This window comes from Xenopus laevis, chromosome 2L (assembly GCF_017654675.1).
Source record: "Xenopus laevis strain J_2021 chromosome 2L, Xenopus_laevis_v10.1, whole genome shotgun sequence".
Classification (NCBI taxonomy): domain Eukaryota; kingdom Metazoa; phylum Chordata; class Amphibia; order Anura; family Pipidae; genus Xenopus; species Xenopus laevis.
In genome coordinates this window covers 121,666,183-121,687,284 of record NC_054373.1, presented here as the reverse complement: position 1 = coordinate 121,687,284, position 21,102 = coordinate 121,666,183, and the positions used below count along the sequence as shown (strand labels likewise).

General features: G+C 36.8%; 1 protein-coding gene across 1 annotated transcript; it reads right to left on the bottom strand.

Annotated features, from left to right (window-relative positions):
* Positions 1-1,633: 1,633 nt before the first annotated feature.
* On the bottom strand, positions 1,634-20,878 carry ankrd10.L (ankyrin repeat domain 10 L homeolog). The gene is made up of 6 exons (XM_018247197.2): positions 20,590-20,878; positions 19,279-19,431; positions 17,249-17,340; positions 6,853-7,088; positions 5,994-6,092; positions 1,634-3,346 (listed from the first exon to the last, which is right to left on the bottom strand). Exons 1-6 carry the CDS (start codon positions 20,791-20,793, stop codon positions 2,901-2,903), a joined length of 1,230 nt encoding a protein of 409 aa, XP_018102686.1. The 5' UTR covers positions 20,794-20,878; the 3' UTR covers positions 1,634-2,900.
* Between the last annotated feature and the right edge of the window lie 224 nt (positions 20,879-21,102).

The following is a 21,102-nucleotide window of genomic DNA, read 5'->3' as shown; positions in this document are numbered from 1 at the left end:
ACGGGTCTGGGATAAGGTACTTGCGGGTCGGGTAGCGGGTAAGAATGCAGGTTGCAGGTCCGTGTTCCAAAAAATGGACCCACACAGGACTCTAACTTGGGGCCATATTTTGGAGTTAACCATTTCAGCATGTTATAGAAGTGCAGGTGTCCAGTTGAACAACAATCCTGTGGTCCTAGATCCTATTGGATTACAACTGTTCAGACTGAAAGCTGAATCTGCCAATGCACATCAGCAGATGAGAAAATAAGAGGAACAGCAGGGGAATTCTCCTTGAGAAAGCGTATCAGTTCCTTTTTTCCCTGAAATCACAGTTGGGTGGTATGTATTTAAATTTTTCCTTTGAATTGATTCAATACATTCTATTCGTATTGAGCAATTTTTGGTAGTACTCGTACAACTTTTTGATGAAGTGATTCTTTTTGTTACCACCGGTGTCTATGTTTTTTAATGTGCAAGCCCACTATTGAAAAATTGTGCATTTAAGGCTGCTTATTGGGCTCATTTCACCTTGCTTTTTTTCTAGACCTGTAAAAAATATTAACATTCCCTGTATAGCATCAATCGTCTATCTCTGTTTTGTTGCCAGACAAACATTATCTATCATTTTGAACTTCATTGCTTGGATGCATCAAAGCGTCGAGCCAGTCTATGGCCACTTTTTATGAAGACTGTGTCCAACTGAGCAGTGTTTCAGGCTTTGCCAATTTCTAGCAAAATAGTGCTCTCTGTTATTGTCACCGTATTTAATATACCGGCAAGAACAAACTAAGGGGCAGATTCCCTAAAGGGCAAGTGACTAACGGTAGCAAAAATTTGTCAGCGTGACATAATTTCGGAACTTCGCCAATTTCCAGGTGTCACTTCGCTATCAAAGGAGATAGACGCTAGCGTTGCTTTGCACTCTAACACCTGACAAATTTTCGCCAGATTTGCCTTCGCTAGCTCAGACCAGACAAAGTGCAATAGAGTAGATAGGACTTCAATTTTTTGTGCAAAATTTTTCCAAGTCCCAAGTTCCTTTTTTTCAGAGTGATATCCTGCAACGGTTCATGAAATTTTTTCTGGGTTCCCCCATACATTTTCTAACATATGGAACATAAACTATACAGTGGGCTCATGTGTAGGGCATTATAACAACTGTATTTTCTTTATTAAGGTTCCCTGGACTTGTGTAATGTAATGTATTTGCTGCAACATATACGTCCATGTAACCATCATTTCCTGTCGTTTGCAAATTAGGCAATGGTAGCGAATCTTTGCTTTGATTGCCAAAGTATCGCTAGTAAAAATTCGCCATTGTTCGGCGTAGTGAATTAGCATTGTCCGAACAAATTTACGACTGGCGAAGAGTTGCGATGGTTGCAAAGCCGTCACTGGCGAATTTTCGTCGGTTAGGGAATTTGCCCCTAAGCTTTTAAACGAGACAGACCATTTGAATGACTTTTCTGATGAATTAGTAAGATACAACCAACAGAGACATGTTTCCAACCTGAGCTAAATCATTCTATTTTTCAAATGACTGCCTTTATGTGTGAAACAACTTCCTGCAGCGATGCAGTTTGATGGCTGATGAAGATTAGCTGAATGAAAACACTGGCTTGCTTAAAACGGACCGTGCAAAACAAAGTGCGCTGGTGCAATAACTAGTATTTTATTCAAAATATTAGGGTCCTGCTTTCCATTTGCAAAATACAAGAAAAAAAAGCCTGAACAATTTATATTACAGAAATGATTATGCCAATGTTCTACAAAAAGAAAGCACTTGTGACAAGCTGTTCCAAGAAAAAACATAAATGCAGTAGAATGGTGTATACACATTAGGTTAAAGCTTTTTTTTCTTTTCTGAAAAATTTACAAAAATCATCAGATAGCAAAAGTTTGATTTTTAAATTGTTTAGGAAAACTATATATAAACTATTTTTGTCAATGATGTGCAAAAGTAAATCCTGACTGAATATGTGGGCAGTCAGTTGCAAAATAGCACTATGAACATACATACAAAAAAAAAAAAAAAAGCATAAACAAGATTTATACAAAAAGACAAATCGCTGTATTAGAAAATCTACACTATACGAGTGAAAGGCAGCAAAACAACTACCACATCAAAAAGGAGTAAAGAAAATGGAACATTAAATGAGGATGTTTATAGCAAGTACAATGTTACTGCCAAGAACAAAACCATTATATCTAGAATGGGGTGGATATTCTAAATGGAAGCCTATTTACCTATGCTTGCAAGATTACAATAAAAAAGGAAATACCCATTCCGATCTTAAACAACCAAGTGAAGTTTACTTACATGGTGTGTCTTTATAAATTTACATGTTTTCAAAACAAAAAATGAATCTTACTTTAGGAAGCTAACCAGCAACCTCCACCAAAAAACCCCAAATATTTATATATATTCTCATTTGCCTTAATTACCATCTCAAAAAAAGAATGAAATGCAGGTGCCCATGATGTATGAAAACTGTGCATACAACATGGAAAAGCTGAACTAATGCAAGTGACTATGGTAGAGAAAAATGTAAAATTAGAAAAACAAGTTTCTACAAAAATATTTATGGGAATATCACTTTTTTTTTTTTTAAATCAACACCTCCATAGCATTAAAAAAACAAAAGTCGTATTCAAACAAAATACTCTTATCAATGAGTTGCCAATCTTGTTCTGGACTGCACTTTTTGTCCAGAATTACTTTGAGGCAAAATATCTAATCTGCTACCAAGAGAAAATAACTTGCATTATGGAATCATTCTTTGAACTGTAATTTACAAGGTGCAACTTAATGTCATAGCGAAACAACTACATTTTAAGGGAATTCTGTAGTTTTTAGGAATAAGAACTGAAATGTTTCTTTAAAACAAAAGTTTAACAGTTTAAGTGTGTATTGTTTCTTAGACTCCTTGGTACTGATGGAGTGTGCTTATAAATGTGCTGTTGTATTTATACTCAACTCTGACACTATTGGAATGTTCTTCTACGCTGCTGACATCAGGCAAGCTTTCAGCAGTGTCCCCAAATCCATGGTAATGTCCATAATGTAAGCTGTCCCCCAGACCATTAGCCCAGGCTGGTCTTTGAGAAACCCAACTGCTAGGACTACCATTTGCATGCAAAGAACCACACATTGAAGAATTCACAAACTGGTCGTTGTTCTCGGTGAGATTACCATGTTCGTCAAGGTGTTGTCTGTTGCCATTTGTTACAGTCACACTGCTGAATCCATTGGGAGAAGAAAGGAATTTGTCTAGGCTAGTTTCAGTTTTGCAGAGATTTGCTGTGTCCCCATTGGTTGCTTGTCCATTTGTAAGTGTGCTGAAGAGTGCGCTACTGTTGACATCTGTATTAACAAAATAAACCTGTCACTAATCATGAGGAATTCAAATAACAAAGGATTCTAAAGAATAGCAAAGTTATTAAAAATTTCTTTATGGCTTTTTACAACCATTTTGCTATTCCCACAGAACAATTCAGAAACGTTGAATGTATAGCACTTGGCAGTCAGGTATTTGACAGCAAGTTCTGTAGATTCAACAGGTACAGAAAATTCAGCCTTGAGATGGGCAAGGGCTGGAATTTCTCTCCCATATTATTACAAAATGTCAAAGAATTAAAAAAAAAAAGGGAGCCTTGTACTAAATGTGTCTTTTGCAGTAAGTCCCCAATGCTTCAATGCTAAGACTGCAAATATCTAGCCTCTAGGCTTGAGAAACAGTATATCATTGCAAATTGCAAAGGAGAACTAAACCCTTCCTACAGCTAAAAGCCCACAATGCCTTCTCCACTTGCCGCCCCTCCCTGCTTCCACCCCACATAGAGTTAAGCAAGAACACGTGTCCCATCCAGCCACACTGACCTAAATTTGCAGAGTAGTGCAGTGGAGCTCAGGGGCGACACTTCAGACTTTGGAGCATGCACAGTTGGAGCCTGAAAGCCCCAAAAATAAAGAATAGGATCCGGAAGATACCAACGAGACCAAACATGGCCCGCCCTGAGCTGCGCTACTCTGCAAATTTAGGTCAGTGTGGCTTGATGGGACACTTATTCTTGTTGAACACTATGCAGGGTAAAAACAGGGATGAGGGCCAGTGGAGAAGGCTAATAGAGGCTTTTAGCGGGTGTGTGGGGGGAGGGGGGTTCTCCTTTAACAGTGATTTAGTTGTCCTGTAACCATTTTTAAAATTGATTTACATGGCACCTTCCCAAATCCAATCTGGTTAAAAACTGGCCAGATAATCAGGAATCCCAGTCTCTCACTTAGGATGTTTGTAAGATAGTTAATACTAATACAACACATTTCTAAGATACTAATAGAAATGCTAGCATATACTATAGTCTTCCAAACCCATTAAATACATTTAACACATTTCCTTGAATAACCTTTTTTTTTGCAAATCTCTAACCTAAACCCATGTAAGTCTTATTCACACTAGTGAATGATTAATGAAGCAATGCTGTCACTGAGTCTACCAGTTCCTAAGAGATGTGCGGATATATTTTGCTTAACTAACCTTGCTCAAATTCAAACGCCTGAGCTATTATATTGTAACTACACATAAGAATGGTCTATAGTTACTAATGCACAAAAATAATGTTATCATTAATAAGAAACAGACAATTCAGTGGCCAAGCCCCTAATCAGTCTATATTGTTACTTATGAGCTAGCGCTGGCGGCTGACGATCTGCTGTCTATAGAGAGTACAAGAGAAAGTCATTTCAGGTGTTTTGGTTATTGCTGTGTGCACCCTTTCTGGAATCCTACTGGTGCTACTGCTTTCATTGCTCTCATATAGAATGTAGGTCAATGTCAGTGGCCTCTAAGGGGCAGATTTATCAAGGCTTGATTTGAAAATTAGAATTCAGATTTTTTTTTTGGTCAAATTCAACTAGGGAGTTATTCAAATCCGATTCACTTTTTTTGTTGTTTTTTTTAAATTGAATTTGATTTTTGAGATTTATCATACTATGGCCCTTTATGAACTCAAATTTGACTATTGGCCACCTAAAACCTGCTGAATTGCTGTTTAAGTCAATGGGAGAGGTACAGGGATCAATTTTTGTTTGCAGCCATTTCTAACATTTGAGAGTTTTTTTTCAGAGAAAAAACTCAAATCCAGTTTTTAAATTCGAATAAACTCAATTTGAATCAAGTTTACGGGTCGATTCTATTCATCCAAGTTTTAAAAATTTGATTTTATTAATAGATTTTGATTGGTTGAATTTCGAGTTTGTGGGAGTTTATAAAAACTCACATGAATTCGAAATTTGACCCTTGATAAATGTGCCCTTTGAGACAAACAAAGCAGCAAACAAAATGGCTAAATCAGTGTACTATAATCCTTTGTGAATGCAGTATAAAATGGCTATGACTGGTTTACGCAACTCCTTTAAGAGTGTAAGAGACTTGGGAGAAAACAAATATGCCAGAACATTTTTTTTTTAAAAAAAAAACAATTTCCTGGTATTTTAAACTTAAATAGACGCAGTCTGATTCCATGTGCAAGTTTGTATTTTCCCATTATAGAACACAAAATTTAATTTGCATTCAATATTACACTTTATTTAAAAATAAAATACAAGTTAATATATACCTTAGTGTGTTCAATGGAGAAGAATATGAAGTCATACAATATAACTGTATCATACTGCACATAATAATGAAAGCATGGATTGAGGTGTATGTATTAAGCTTTTCAGAGGAAAAATGTAGATGGAATACCAGGTATCTTGTTACAAGCAAAGCCGGTTCTACAAAAGTCTTTATATATTTGTATAACAACTTTTTGAAACGATGATAAAGTAGACACACCAATCAGCCGATTATGTTAAAAATAAGCATACTGACTAATGCAGCGAAAGGGAGTTTGCATGGCAGACACTGTATAAATATCAGAACCAGCTGGTCTAATAGACTCGCTCTCCTGGGGTTTCAGATCTTCAAGAATTCGAGAGCTGCAGCAGTTGTCATTAAATTGCCCAATCCCACCTGTTATGTCCGCTGAGTGAGTTTCAACGTGCATGCTCTCATCATCTTCCTCCAAGCCTCCAGTCCTGAACTCAAAATTAGCAGCTACAAACCCATTCACTGCATTCAAAAGAAAAGAAAAACTGTATGTAAAATAGTTATAGCTTCTAATTTTGCAATACATTTTTCTGCACAACTGGGAACTTTATAAACAGACCAGGACAGCCTGAAAAAAAGCATGTCTGGTAGAAGTAACACGACTTCTTAAATTTATCAGAAAACAAAAAAACTATAACCATTGATGTTTAAACAAAAGTCTCTCTCCTTGGTCTCTGCAGCAGAAAATAAATGCACATGGAGCTTTTAGTCAGTGAATAATATGTATGTGGTCATAATACAAGTATGGGACCCATAATCCAGAATGCACTGGATCCTGGGGTTTTCCGGATAAGGGGTCTTTCCATAATTTGGACCACCATACCTACTGAAAAATAATTTAAACATTGATTAAACCTAATAGGATGGGTTTGCCTCCAATAAGGATGTATTATATCTTATATGGGATCAAGTAAGGTACAGGTATGGAAAGTTCTGAATTACGGAAAGGCTGTCTCACATAGACTCCATTTTTAAAAATGTGAATAATTTGATTAAAATGGAGTGTATAGGAGATGGAATTTCCATAATTCTGACCCTTCTGGATAACAGGTATCCAGATACCGGATCCTATACCTTTAATACATGCTTTGTTAAAACCTATTTTAAAGTTACTACTTTTATACACACACGAAATGGCACAATGCTGCAAGAGTAAAACTAGGTCTTATGTGCCTGCTTGACACTACATAAACAAGGTTTACCGATAGAATAAAAATATTACCTTCTGTTCTAGGTTTCTTGACAGTTGAAGCCTCAAAGTCATTGAAGGACCTTTTGCGATTAGCAATCCCATTGAGGTGATTAGATGGGGTGCTCTCGTGAACACCATTTAAGGTGCTGCCACAATAGAAACCGTTGAGCTGACTGTTCTGGAAGTTTAGGAGGAACTGGGCACAATCTCTGAACCCTTGTGAGTGTGCAAGGTCGGCAGCAGTCAAAGCACTGGCATTCCTGATGCTGTGTAAAAAATTGTACAATTAGACTACAGATATTAAATGAAGCCTTCAGTGGCTTACTGAAGACAAAACAAAGTTAGCTTACAGTAAAACTCTGAAACGCTCTTTCCTTCTGGAGAGGCCTACAAATTATTTTGAGATTTAACTCTATAAACGCCTCTAGAGAAGCAAGAAGAATTTTCAGATTTTTAAATGTAGAAATGAACCTAAACTATAACTAGCCTCTGAACCAACACTATTTTAATAAACATTATGTAAATAACTAATTTAATACAAAACAAAAAAAACCTCTCCTAAACTACTCCTAACTTCCTTGTCAAATATATTTAGAAATCCACCTAGGAGTTGAACAGTTTATTTCAGAGCACAGATGCCTAATTTGCCATGTTCATGCTAAAACTTAAAAACACTACTGAACAGGGCATTACATGATTTTTTTTTTGTAGATTTCTAATTGTCTATGGCATTTTAACATCTTGTGTATTTTTATGGTAATATACGCTTTCTGTTCATCATAAATGAGGCTCTTTTAATTCCATACACTTCATTTACAGAACCTGCTGGCTACAAGAAAAGAATGAGAGGTATTGACCAAGTTTCATCATGCGCGAATAACGAATGTGAGAAACAAAATAGTAGTAAAGTAATAGTTCATCTTTACAAGAACGCAGAGAAGGAATATTGGTAGGCAATAAGCCAGAACCAATAAGAAATCCAAAAATAGCAACTTTATCTTGTACAATGAATGATTAAGGATTTCTTAAGTCTTCTATGAAGTAAGAAATTCACAAGTAGCATTTGAAAGAAATGCTTAAAAGGTTACAGATTTAGATGATGTTAAAAGATATTTTCCACAGATACAAAGTAAATGGAAATTTCAAAGATGAATTGATCAATTATATTTAATTGCAGGTAAAGAAATGCTAGGCGTGATGCACAAGAACAGTAAAAAGAAACAACTATCTGGAAAAAAGCCAATGTAGTAACATTATCATAGCATAATCACGTCACTTTAGGCTAATAATCGTTATTCTTCTTGTTGGAGAACTTTGTGTAGACATTTAAAGAGACCGTATACAAGAATGATGTAAAATGTGCTAAATATGTTAAGTCTGCTTTTTTTAAGAAAGCATTATTGTGCCACATTTATATTAGGAGCTGATTGCAATGTTGTTGTTGTGATTTTTATGTAGCTTTTTGAAATGTGGCATTAACAGATGACAATATAGAGTTGCACTTGGGAAGAAAACATTTTGTCATACGTTAGAATTTTTAAATAGAACATAGAACTAAAATTGTCTGGGCACCAGTTACTGGTGAGCCCAGTTCTTTGGTATACATGACAGTCTAGATCAGGGTTGTCCAAACTTTTGGCTCGCAGGGCCACATTGGAAAAAGAAAAATTGTCTGGGGCCACACATGAAATAAACAAACACGTTTGATTTGTAAAAGTAAAGGAAATACACAGAAAAGAACTACAATGCCAGTTGTTTTACCAGATGGAGCTATTCACTGGAATATGGGACACCTGGATATTAAATAGACTTATTATTATATTATTATTACTAACTAGGCATTACTAACTAGGCAATGGGAAGAGTCCCCCCTCCTCCTATATCCTTTGTGACATGACGTTTCATCGGGAACCAAGCTGGGCCGCATTCATATGCATCCAGGGCCGCATGTGGCCCTCGGGCCGCAGTTTGGACACCCCTGGTCTAGATGATGTAGAAAGTGAAGGCATATATTTTGAACATTATTCTATACTGGCCAAAGTTCATTAATAAAAGTTAGATCACTGAAGGATAATATGAAGAGAGAACAACACACAAGCAGCCTTTTAGAAGATTGCTTAAGATCGTGGAGGATTCCCTTATGTCCTGTGGAGATCAAATTGTACTTTTACAGATCTAGGCACAGTAGCAACAAGGAACATTTTCTAAATGGTTTCCAGGCAAGACCGAGACAGATGATTGGTAACATTAGTAGATAGAAATCCTTGTAGCATTTTGTGCAAGGCAGGTGCTGCTACATGAAGCTAAAATCTTGAAGCTTTAAAAACAGAATAGACTGAAGGGACTGTAGAGATCTCTCACCATCAATACAGAAAGGGGTTCTTTACTGCAGGGCAGTCAGGAAATGATTTTCAAAAAGATCATAGTGAGTGGATCTATGAGTTTTCATATTCAGGAAAGAAATAATTTAATACATTTTAAAAATAAATTACTATATAAAATCCATAGGACCTGATACAACATATCAAGCCACATAAAGGACTGAATGGATATGCTATATATGTGAAATCCAAGGCAGTTCTATAGCAGGGTTCTTAACAGCACTCTCCCTTCCTCAATTCTCCCATGGTGCGCTCTGTTACCTGGATGTTTGGTTAAACATCACAGTATGATTGTGAAGAGTTAGGGACAGCACTCACATATACTATTTAGGGCAGATTCGGGAAAGATTAGTCGCCCGGCGACAAATCTCTTCTTCGGGCGGCTAATCTCCCCGAACTGCCTTCCCGCTGGCTAGAATGAAATCTGAGCGTGTTCCTATCCTTAGGCTCGCCAGTTTGGTGTAGGTAATCCAAAGCAGTTAACAGAAGAATAGGTAGCAGCTACCCAACTGCAAGATGAAATTCATAAAAAAAAAAAAAAAAAAGTTTCCATAGATCTAATGAAATGTTTTAATTAAAATACAAATATCACCATTCCAGTGAGGCCTCCGTAAAATAAAACAAAAAAATACAATCACCGCACTTAATGCACAATGTAAAGAACAGAGAGACCCTGAGGAGTCTACTACTACTTTGAATAGAATATATTTTCAACAATTTTCTGAAAAGTCTCATCAGCTGGATCAGTTATAAATAGGGAGAATAATCTGACTACAATTGGTTGTAGGTCAAATTGTCTTTCTTAAGTTACAGCTCAAACAAGACACTGCCATCATCTGCCAAGACAAATGGTTGTTGTGCATAAAAGTTGAGACTTTTTTTTCTCTCTTCAGAGATGTAGCAGGCTTCAAGATGTAAGATTCCTTATGATGTAATCCAACATTTGTAGGAGCAAAATCTCCTTAAGCAGTTTGTAAAGACCTTCAGTTGGTCCATTTTAAAAGACAGAATTAAAAAAAAAAGTAAAGTATGCCAAAAACAACAGTATAAAAGAAATAGGAATCAATGAAAAAACATGGCTGATGTACAGAAGGAGAAATACTGTGCTGCACTATTAATAACGTAAGCCATGATCAGTTCATCCAATTGGAGCTTGTAAAATTAAGATACCAAGAATATAATGGTATTTTAAGTGTGCGAAGTATCCTTGCATTTCTTTATTTGTTCCATTTGTGAATTTGCTTGATTTGCAGAACAAAAGCAATTTTATTGTATTAACAGTTTCCTTACACGGTTTCTCAGAGAAAACAGTGTGTAGAGTTCCACATTGGTTTGTAAGTAGATCTTTAAAGAAGCATATGCTTGGAGATGAACATGTTAAGGTTTATACTGAGCTTTAGCCAGCAGGCCTGTTATATTCTATGCACTGTATTGTGCTTTTATTGGTAGCCCCATGTTATGATGCCATACTCACGCCTGCAAGATAAACAGCTTAGTACCTAAATATGTTTAAATCAGAAAAAGGCTGTGTCCCTTTCAAATGAACCACATAAGACGTATAATTAAAACATTTTAATCAGTCAGTACATATCTATACATACGCAGATCTGCGGTAAGAAGAAATTTGTTATGCGGCAAATTGATTCCTGTAACCAATAAAAGGGGCAAAGCACAGGTTACATTAGAAGAATAAAAGAAGCATTATAAAACAAAATTACTTAAATGCCAAAACTTTTTTTTCTTTTTTTAAAAATGCCATGAGACAATTTAAGTTGGGGAGTGGAAGTCATTTTAAATTTCTTTCACCTATGGCAGCAAAATTAAACAACACTAGCCTCCTCTGATCTGGTTAGTTTAATAAATACAGTTGAGAATGAATAGTAGTTTAATATGCATGCAAATCTATAAAGTCTATAACTGAATACCTATATTAGCATTAAAACCAATCACCGCAACAAATACCTCAACAGTATGCCTTGTGTGCAGAAAGGAAGCGATACTGAACACTCAATGCCACAACTGTAAGGTTTTCGCAGAAGCGCCTGTGGCAGTTTCAGCAGTTTCTATTTGGGTTGCTCCCCTTTCTAGGATTACTTGAAAAAATCAAGTCAAATCAAATTACGTAGCTGTAAAACATTGACACGTGTAGTTTTTTTTTTTTTTTTTACAGTTTCAAAAACGTCTACTTGATTTCAAGAGGGAAATGGCAAATTACAGAAAAATTCAAACAGGAAAAGTACCGTTTAAGCGATCGAGATACATCTTTATACGAACTAGATATCCAAAGTGATTATGTACATGTAACCACTGGTGTATCATATGCCATACGACCATCTTAGAATTGACGTAATTCAATAATTTTGCCTTAAAGTGTTTTTTTTTTTTTTTCAAAATAACCCCCAAAAATGCATATGGTTTGAAAAAAAAAAATTGTGCTCAGATACAAAAAAAAAAATATACAAAAGCACATATTCCATTTAAACAGGATTTGATAGCTTCTGCAGATTACAGACTGTAGGAAATAGCTTTGCTTTCAGTTGCCAGTATGTGCAAAAACATGTTTTGATCCAGTAATTAAATGCTGCAGACACAGTACATAAGCCGTTCAATCTTTAAAGCAGCCATAACATTTTTAAATCACTTACCTGTATGACATTGCACACAACCAGGGCAGTAGAGTCAAGCACACTAGATTTTTGTTTATTTCATTGTACATTTAAATGTAAAAATATTTCCAGAAAATGCATGTGGTGATTTTTGGGCAACATAAAATTTAAGTAGGATTTGTTTTACTAAAGGTGTTAAAAATTAAGTTAACTCCAAGATTCAAGCTGCTAGAAAAAACTATGTATGCAATTCCTTTAGAAAATCTGTCTGAGAATCAGGCTCTGAGCATCCAGAAACAGTAAATGAAAATGCTCTGTATATATATATATATATACACACCAGATATGGCAATACATCTCAAACCACAAATCTATCACAGTGAATGGGATCCGCAAGTTACTTTTTTGATTTGTGCCACTATAGATGAATAAAATAAAATGATCTCTTGTAAATTGCATTCCATGAGAACGAGAGAACAGAGCAAAATATAATGAATGTTTCCAAGTTTTCATCTTGAAAGAATATGAGGTTTAAGTCAATGCTTGTTTGGAACAAAGCAACCAACAGAGGGGGCAAAATGCTGAGTTAAGATTTAACTTCAGCCTTTCTGACTTATGTTACAATTAAAATGTGCATTACAGTTAAAATGTACAGGTGCTTAGATGTGATATGCAAACCCCCTCAAATTTCAACTTAACAGCTATTAATTCTGACCCGATTCTAGACCCTAGTATGTGTAAGTTTAAACCAGGGGCATGAACTGGTGTGAAATATCCATAAATATCTAGTAACTCCAAAAAGCGCCTAATATATAGGTTCTATAGGATTTCTCTAAATGCATTACAAATGATTTCAAGCAATGACATGGCCTTGTGATGTTAATTCTTGTCAACCTGAAATGCAAGGTTACAAGTCTGCCTAATCTGGTTACTACAAATATTTAAAGGGTTTCTGTCATGATTTTTATGGTTTAAAGCTTTTATTTCTAAATTACACTGTTTATATTGCAAGTAATTCACTCTACCATATAAAATTTAATTCCTGAACCAACAAGTGCATTTTCTTTTTAGTTGTAATATTGGAGTGTAGGCAGCCATCTCCAGTCATTTTCCCTGGTCATGTGTTTTCAGAAAGAGCCAGTGCTGCACTATGAAACTGCTTTCTCGAAGGCTGTTCTCCTACTCAATGCAACTGAAGGAGTCGCATTGGGTCATGGATTTTTTGCTATTGAGTGGTGTTCTTAGATGTAACAGGGAGCGGTTATCTGGTTACCTTCCCATTGTTCTGGGGCTGCTGGGGGTGGGGATGAGGGTAATATCACTCCAACTTGCAGTGCAGCAGTAAAGCATGGTTGAGGTTTATCAAAGCACAAGCCACATAAATGTAGGCAGCTGGGAAACGGACAATATGTCTAGCCCTCTGTCAGTTAAATAACATTTATTAAAAAAAAATCAGTCTGCTCTTTTGAAAAATGGATTACAGTGCATAAGTTTGCAGGAGCAGCACTATTAACTAATGCGTTTTGGAAAAAAAAAATGTTTTACCATGACAGTATCCCTTTAAGGTAAGACTATAAATACAGGGGTAATATGAATTGTACTTTGTTTCACAAGTCCATACAGAAACGTATCCTTTATTTATATAGGATTTATTCATAGAGTGACTTGTTTTGCAGTGTTTTAAAGGCATTATACATCATTTACATCAGACCCTGCCCCGATCAGTTAACCTGCCTGTATGTTTTTGGAGTGTGGAAGGAAACAAAAGCTCCCGCTCAAAGACAGGCAGAAGCCCCGGCTAGAAGTAAACCTAGGAAGGAAGCAATGCCAAGTACCGTGGCAATATTTCAGAATCATCTTTTGCTAAACGAAATACTGCAAAAGAATCCACTGATATGGCTTTATTCCAGTAAAAAAATTAAGGACCCATTTACAGATATAAGCTGTAAAATTGCATATTACAACACCAATGGCATGTGCCCACTCTGCTACTCAGGTACACATCTATTACCCAGAATGCCTGGGACCTTGATTTTTCCCATCAAATTGCTCTTTATGTAAAGTGGGATACCATGGTTTAACTCTACTAATATAATTGTAAGCATTAAATACCACATAGGCTTGCTATGTATCATTTATTTTGTAGATTTTGTGTAGTATTTATACTTTAATACAAGGTATAACCTTTTTCACTACAAAGAAAAAGATAAAATTGAAGAAAACTATTGGAGATGACACTGCTGTATATTGAATCATTCCAATTATCATGTTTCCAGAAAACAGATCCAATATATGTACTTTATTTAAAAAATGCAAAAAATATGCCTTGAAATGCATTTACTAGTATTTTTACTGGTATATAAATACAGTTTTGGTCCACATTTTTTTCAGTTATTTGAACATCAAAGATTTTGAGAAACTGAAAGGGAATATGGAGTAAATTAGGGAATAAAATGTTAAAAATGTGAATGTAAATTCTCAAAATCTTGATAAATCATTGAAAATTGTTTCTGGAGGCTTCATGGGGGCAAGGAAAACGGTCAATAATGTGAATTCTAGTCACAAATTTCAACTTATTGTATTAAAGCAGAAGCAATAAAATCCTGTGTTTCCCTTTAGTACAGGATACATATCTCATGCATATCTTCCAAAAGATTAGCAGGCTGCAAATATCAGCAATATTTAGCACTAATTTGAACTAATAATCACAGAAATGTTCAAATGAATGTTTATCTGCATAATGTTGTACCTAGTGGTACAAAAGCACAATTTTTCTACTGGGAAGGTCTTGTTCTGTAGTATGCACTGTACAACATGATTATATACATATCTTTATACATCTCAGGACATGTGTAACTTGAAACAAAGGAGTAAACTGTTCTGATTTTGTAAAGTAAAACTACTTTGTAACATATTCATTATTTATCTGTAGCGTTGGCGCTAGCCAATGGGGACTGAATAGTCATTTCTGTCAATGTAGAATGCTCTGCAGTGATAGAAACCCTACTCAGTTTCCCATGGCTGCCAAATTGCTCTAGTAGACAGGATTACCGCCAGCCCTCGCTATCGAGGATCAGAGCTCTTTCTTTAACCTGTGAGGAGAAGAACAAGAACTTTTAATACAGTATAAAAGGTATAATTTATATATAGTACAAAGTGGCTTGTTCCACTTGTATTACACCTAGTAAAGATCCCCCTTTAAAGGGCAACTTTGGTTTAAAAATAACTAATCATTAGCCTTGGAGCAGTGAACATAGCTTTGACCGCAACCCAGAAAAATTGTGGCCTATTTATCTCCTTTGTTATGCCACATAAGCAGCCACCTCCCTGTGTAGGTGGCTGTTTTTTCTTATACTTGTGATGGTGGAAGATGAACCCAATATGCACATGTGAAACTCTTTAGGAAAGCACAGGCATAAATGGTCCTGAAACTGAAACTCTACATGAGCTAAATGTGTATTCTCTTTTTTTGCTTTTATTTATAGAAACTTCTATTAGGGCTAAAGCACACAGGCATATTTTCTGCTGCCAATGAAGCACCCAACACTAACAACTTGCATTCACTGAAAAGGTGTTTTAGTGCTGGAACTGGCATTATTCAGCTCAAGAAATTGATAGTTTTGGGCATATTAGTGCTAGTTCTGGGTTTCTTACACACTTCCTATTCAAATGAATGGGAAGCAGCAGTAGTAGATTATATACAATGTACCATAAGATGCTAATTTTTGCCTTCCCTTTAATTAACGGTTCTTGCTTGTTAGGCTGATCACAAGCTTTCTCACCTCCAACTGGCCTCTTTATGTGTTTTTTAAACAAACTACATAAAATTATGTGATCCTGCAGTCTAGGGACAAAACATTTTAGGCAGTCTGGCCTGTCAAACAGGGCCAGAAATCGCACTCTCCATACCTTTAACAACTGCTTATTTTCCAATAACCTGTAGAGATATAGTTAATATGCTATTGTAAGCACAATTTAGCAGGAAATCGTTGATGTTGCAGTAAAGGGGGGCCGGCGTTTAGCTTCCCAGGGATGCTGTTTATTTTAATTTTATGGTATTCTATAAAATGTCCTGTAAAACACATATGCATATATTACTATTAACAGAAAGCCTTATTTATCTGCCTATTTTGAGTTTATATTAATACTAGAAATATTAGGAAACGTGCTGCTCTATAACACACCATTATGCCTTTAAAGGACAAGGCAACCCTCTTTTAGAACTTTTTTTCCATCTCCCCATTCGCTAACTCCCCCCCCCACCCCATACATTGCCTTTTCTTACACCACAATATTTCTCCTGGGACACAAACACTGGCATTATATTGCCTTCACCTATATCATAAAGATGACTGCTAAGTTGTTTCAGCGCATGTGCAATAAATACATTGACCACTGACATAGATATGTCATTCATAAGTGATAAGGGGACACTGGTGACACACACTACTGTGAGGAATCGCTGGCTGCATTCTAAAGCGCATGTGCAAGTTTAGTCGCATAGTTACCTGTGCACAGAATCTTGGTTTTGTCCGACAGAGAGAATGTAGAATTATGGGAAGTTGATGTTCTACGGCGCCACAACATTTTAAGATGGTTTGTATTGCTGCAGGGAAACCTGTGCATATTGAGGTAAATCTCGAATGCATAAGAGAGTATAGATATGCTAATCTTATGATGCAAATTCTTTGACAGGGTTGCCTTGTCCTTTAAGAGAGTTCTGCCCAGCTTTTTGTTTTTCTAAACCAGGGACACTTACAGTTTTGTAAATGGATACTTAAAGGCTTAATAGTAGTTGTCTTTCTCCTTCAAGACAAAGGAAAGCTGACAAGAGCTGAAAAGAGCAGCCTAGTTCATGCCATGGAAAAATAAGATCACTGGCTTAACTATCTTGTGTGTGGGCACTAAGTTTTTACAAGCAAACTTCCTTTTTTAGGTGGGAATTACTAACCCCCTTGCAACCGTATAAAAAAAAGGAGAAAAATGTAGCTGGTTTGCAGCATTTAACTAAAGCAAAACATGTTCTGCAGTCATGACTTCCCAACTCTTAGTGGTTCACATTAGTGCCATTATAATCAGAATACCAGGACATGCATATTGTCTTCTCTTTTTAACTTAAACCTTTAAAGATAAAAGTGGTTAAATGCAATATAAATTAAACAATGACATAAATTAGTGTTTCAGTGATGTCTGTATCGACTGTACTTGAACTATAAGTTAAAGTTCTTAATTAAAAAAGCATGACATGCTCTCTTATCTGGGTAGTATATGTTATTACAGTAATTTTAACTATAAAACTTCATTAAATCAACAATTAGTGATACAGCATATATTAGTGAGTTTACTCACTTATTACTGGTATTGAGGAAAAAGTGTTCTGACTAGCCTACTCCAAGTGATACAAAATGAGAAAGCAGAAAGTATAGTAAAATGACATACTCTATTTGCGCTCCATTGGATATTAGGGCCTTTAGGCAGTCCATGCTACCAGCCCTTGCTGCTTTATGAACAGGGGTTTCACCAACATAATCCTAAGGAAGTAGAAAAAACAACAGAAAGTGGTAAACATCTGAAAAAAAACAAAAACATCATTGCAAAGTCAACAATCAGACAGTCTTTCAGTGACATACTGACCCCAACTTGGAATTTTTATTTTATTTTGCCTTTAAAGGGATAATACACTACAATAACTCAGAACAGGTAGACGGCACTTCTGGAATAGGTTTATTGGGGTTGCTGCTGTAGAACCTAACGCGTTTTGGGGAGTAAATCCCTTAATCATAGGTAACAAATCAGTATCAACAGCTGGGTTTTTATACACAAGGTAACAGTGACCCCTAGTGGGCTCTCAAAAATATTTCTTTATTTAAATATATCTAAAAAAACTTTTCACCAATGGTGCTGTTAAAAGGATTAAAAAGATTAAAACCCAAACAAGCTGCAAATATTAATGTCTTATTGAGGATAGTCCTGTACAATACTATACAATTCCCTAGTTGAGACCATAGATACTTTAAAGGAAGGGGGGGGGGGGAAGAGGGAGAGAGAGAGGAGGGAATCAAAACAAGCCTATTAAATGGGGGTCAGGTGTTTGATGTTCTGCCAATTGTTTCATTATAAAGAAATTCAAAAGTCAAAAGTAAAACTGAAGAACCAGTTTACTCAATGCCCCACTTTGGTTCTTTGAAACTCATGCTCCTTAATACAAGTCCTAATAAACTTTATTATTACTCTCTTTAATTACATAGTGTCAACATATTCCACAGCGCTTTACAGAGATGATATATCAGGGTCTTCATAGCAGAGCTTACAATCTAAAGTCCTTATCACGTTCACACAGAGTCAATTAACCTGGCCTTTATGTTTTGGCGTATGGGAGAAAACAGGAAATCCAACTAGCAAGGGCTGGAAACATAAAAACTCCTTACAGGACAATAGTGTTGCAAGGCAACAGTGCTGCACCAGATCCAAGCTGAGCAAAAGTGTATATTACTCATTTAAGATTAATATAAAATATTAGACTCTGCAAACCAGTTATTACACAACAACTGTGAATAATTTTCCAGCAGCCTGCAACCTCAACAATTTAAAGTGTAGCCTATAAACACCTGGTATTTCAATAGGTAATAAAAGACTCTGCAACCATAAGAAACCGAATACTAAAGGCAGGCCACATTTACATGCTGATCAATCACATGCCTTTAAAATGAATGACATCTAAATCAAGATGCTAATTTAAATGGGATGCTATAGGAGCTTAATACAAATACACTGTGTGTTCTGCTTGTGAAGGGATAAAAGCAACATATAATATCTGGAGTGAATACTGCTTAGACTTGAACTAATCAAATGTAAATAAATTGTATGACATTAAAAAACATCTTTAAAAAGTGGCTTATGTAGTTCCCAGTATAATTTTTATAGAGAAGCACAAAATGGAGCACAATGTGATTAACAGAATTGTACCCAATATGAAGACATTTTAACTGAAATATTTAATAGCCAAATTATATGTATTGATTTGAACCCTTTTATCATACAAGTGACTTTCTTGTGTAAGCTTTAATACATTTATTTTTGTTTTAGACTATATTTCTTGCATTTACTTTTACATTATTATGCCATAAGCTTGCCGGTGTTTGTACTTCAGCAGCAGGCGAGTCATAGGTTAAAATGTGAACTATGGCGAAGAAGGATGTGAAATTTGTTTATCTAGATCTCTCGATCAATACCAGCTTGAACTATAAAGCTATGGTTACAAATATGACACTGAAAATATTGCTTATTTGTACTGGTGTGGATACTCTGGAACCTACACTTTGCTGTGCTTCATAAAAATGTAGTTTAGAAAGGAAAATGCAAACAGAATTATGAAATCACAGAAAGACCACCAACTACAAGTTAAACAACAAAGCATGTTTTCAATAAAAAAAAGGTAGTCTGAACCTGTGAAATTTTTAACAGTTTACCTGTTTGTTTATTTGGGCACCAGCTTGAATCAACCACATCAAACACTGGGGATGCCCTCCGAAAGCCGCAATATGAGCTGGTGTTTGTGCAAACCGGGTTGTAGAGGCATTCACTGAACATCCGGCTCCAACCAGCTGAATAAGACAGTCCAGCTACACCACAGAGGGGAAAAAAGAAAACCAAGTATTAGGATCTTTAGAACTTTCCTAGTTGCAACACATATTACAGTTCTGGTAACGAGTAACGTGTTCTGTATACATTAACAGAAAAAAAAACACATACATACATTTGGTTTAGGGAATTGTGGAACTAAAGGCAACTAATGTGCAAGAAACATTGCTTCTTGCACGCACAACACACTGATTCTGGGATCATGTTTATTTTGAGTGCTCACTAAGCAGAGTAATGACCACTATTAGCGGCAATCTTTCTGCACTAATATGCTGCCTGAAAAGCCGGCCTATGTGCATAATGTATAGTGCAGCCAACATTGCCGACTTGCTGAGCTGGGGTGCTAGGTTCATTTCCAGACAGGGAACTATTTTGCAAACAATCTGAAGGTTCTCCAATTGTCTGTGAGGGATTTCCTGGTAGTACTCGGGTTTCTTTCGAAAACACTGAGGCAGGTTAACTGGCTCCCAATCTTTGACCATAATGTGTGAATATTTTATAGTTTCAGCTCCATTACGGCAAGGACTGTGAAAGACGTATAACCAAATATTAATAATAACAACAACATATGCCTGCAGGGAAGTATTTCTTTTCAATCAGTGCTAATGCAGCTGAGGGAGATACAAGCTGGAGCACCAGTCAGCCCCAAGTTACAGCTGTTTTTTTTCTACAGGGATATGGAAGGATAGACAGAGGCCTCAGTGCATTTACTTGAAGTAATGAATGAAGCAATGCTAAGTACAGTGGGGTTGTCTGCCAGAAAGGCATGACGGGAAGTGGCTGAATTGAAACAAAGAGAACAGGGAGTATAACAGAGCCACATGTCCTTCGTATGTTCAACATTCAAACATTCATCCCGCCCTTCTTTGTTCTCTCATGTCCCTCCCCGAACCGAGTCTCCTGCCAAAAGACATTACTACTGACATGTCCCCTCCCACGCTACAACAACCCCGCCCCCTCCGCCATCTCTCACACTTCCCTCCTCCTTTCTTTGTCCCATTCTCTCTCTATGACACGCCCCTTTCCATTAGCAGCTTTACAATTCCGAGAAAATGGCGCCAACCCCGCCTCCCCATCGGCTTGGCACTGACATTTCAATTTAGCGATGCCATTTCATCCCTAACTCGTCATTTTATCACCTTGCCGAAGTGCGCGGCCCAATGTATGGGGGTCCAGCCGTAGCAGGAGTCCTCCTTGCCGAGCTGCAGCGCGGTGTTTCCCGGTGGTCCCTGCAGTAGTGAGCGGAGGCAGCGCAAGTCTCCATCTCGGCAGGCGCGGTGTAAAGGGAAACGCAGACTGAGCACCTCCTCGCTGGAGAAGCCGGATTCCGAGCACACCGACATGACTGCAGTCTGCTTCACACGCGCGCACTAACACTCTCCCACTCACTCAGCGAGCCAGGAGCGTTCAGGGCGCCGCCCATTACTGAATCATACCCAGCCAATCAGAGCTGGAGCACGCCTAGCGGGTTGTATGAGCCTGTATACACTTGCTCACTGCTCAGCATGGCTACGGGAACATTAACGTACACCACGCAGGCTATGCTTGTCATGTTTTGTGCGCTAAGTGGTGCTGCACTAACACAGATTTGCATGCACTGAAAGACAATCAATTATTACTCTCTAAAACTAAACTGATAAAATACAACCTTT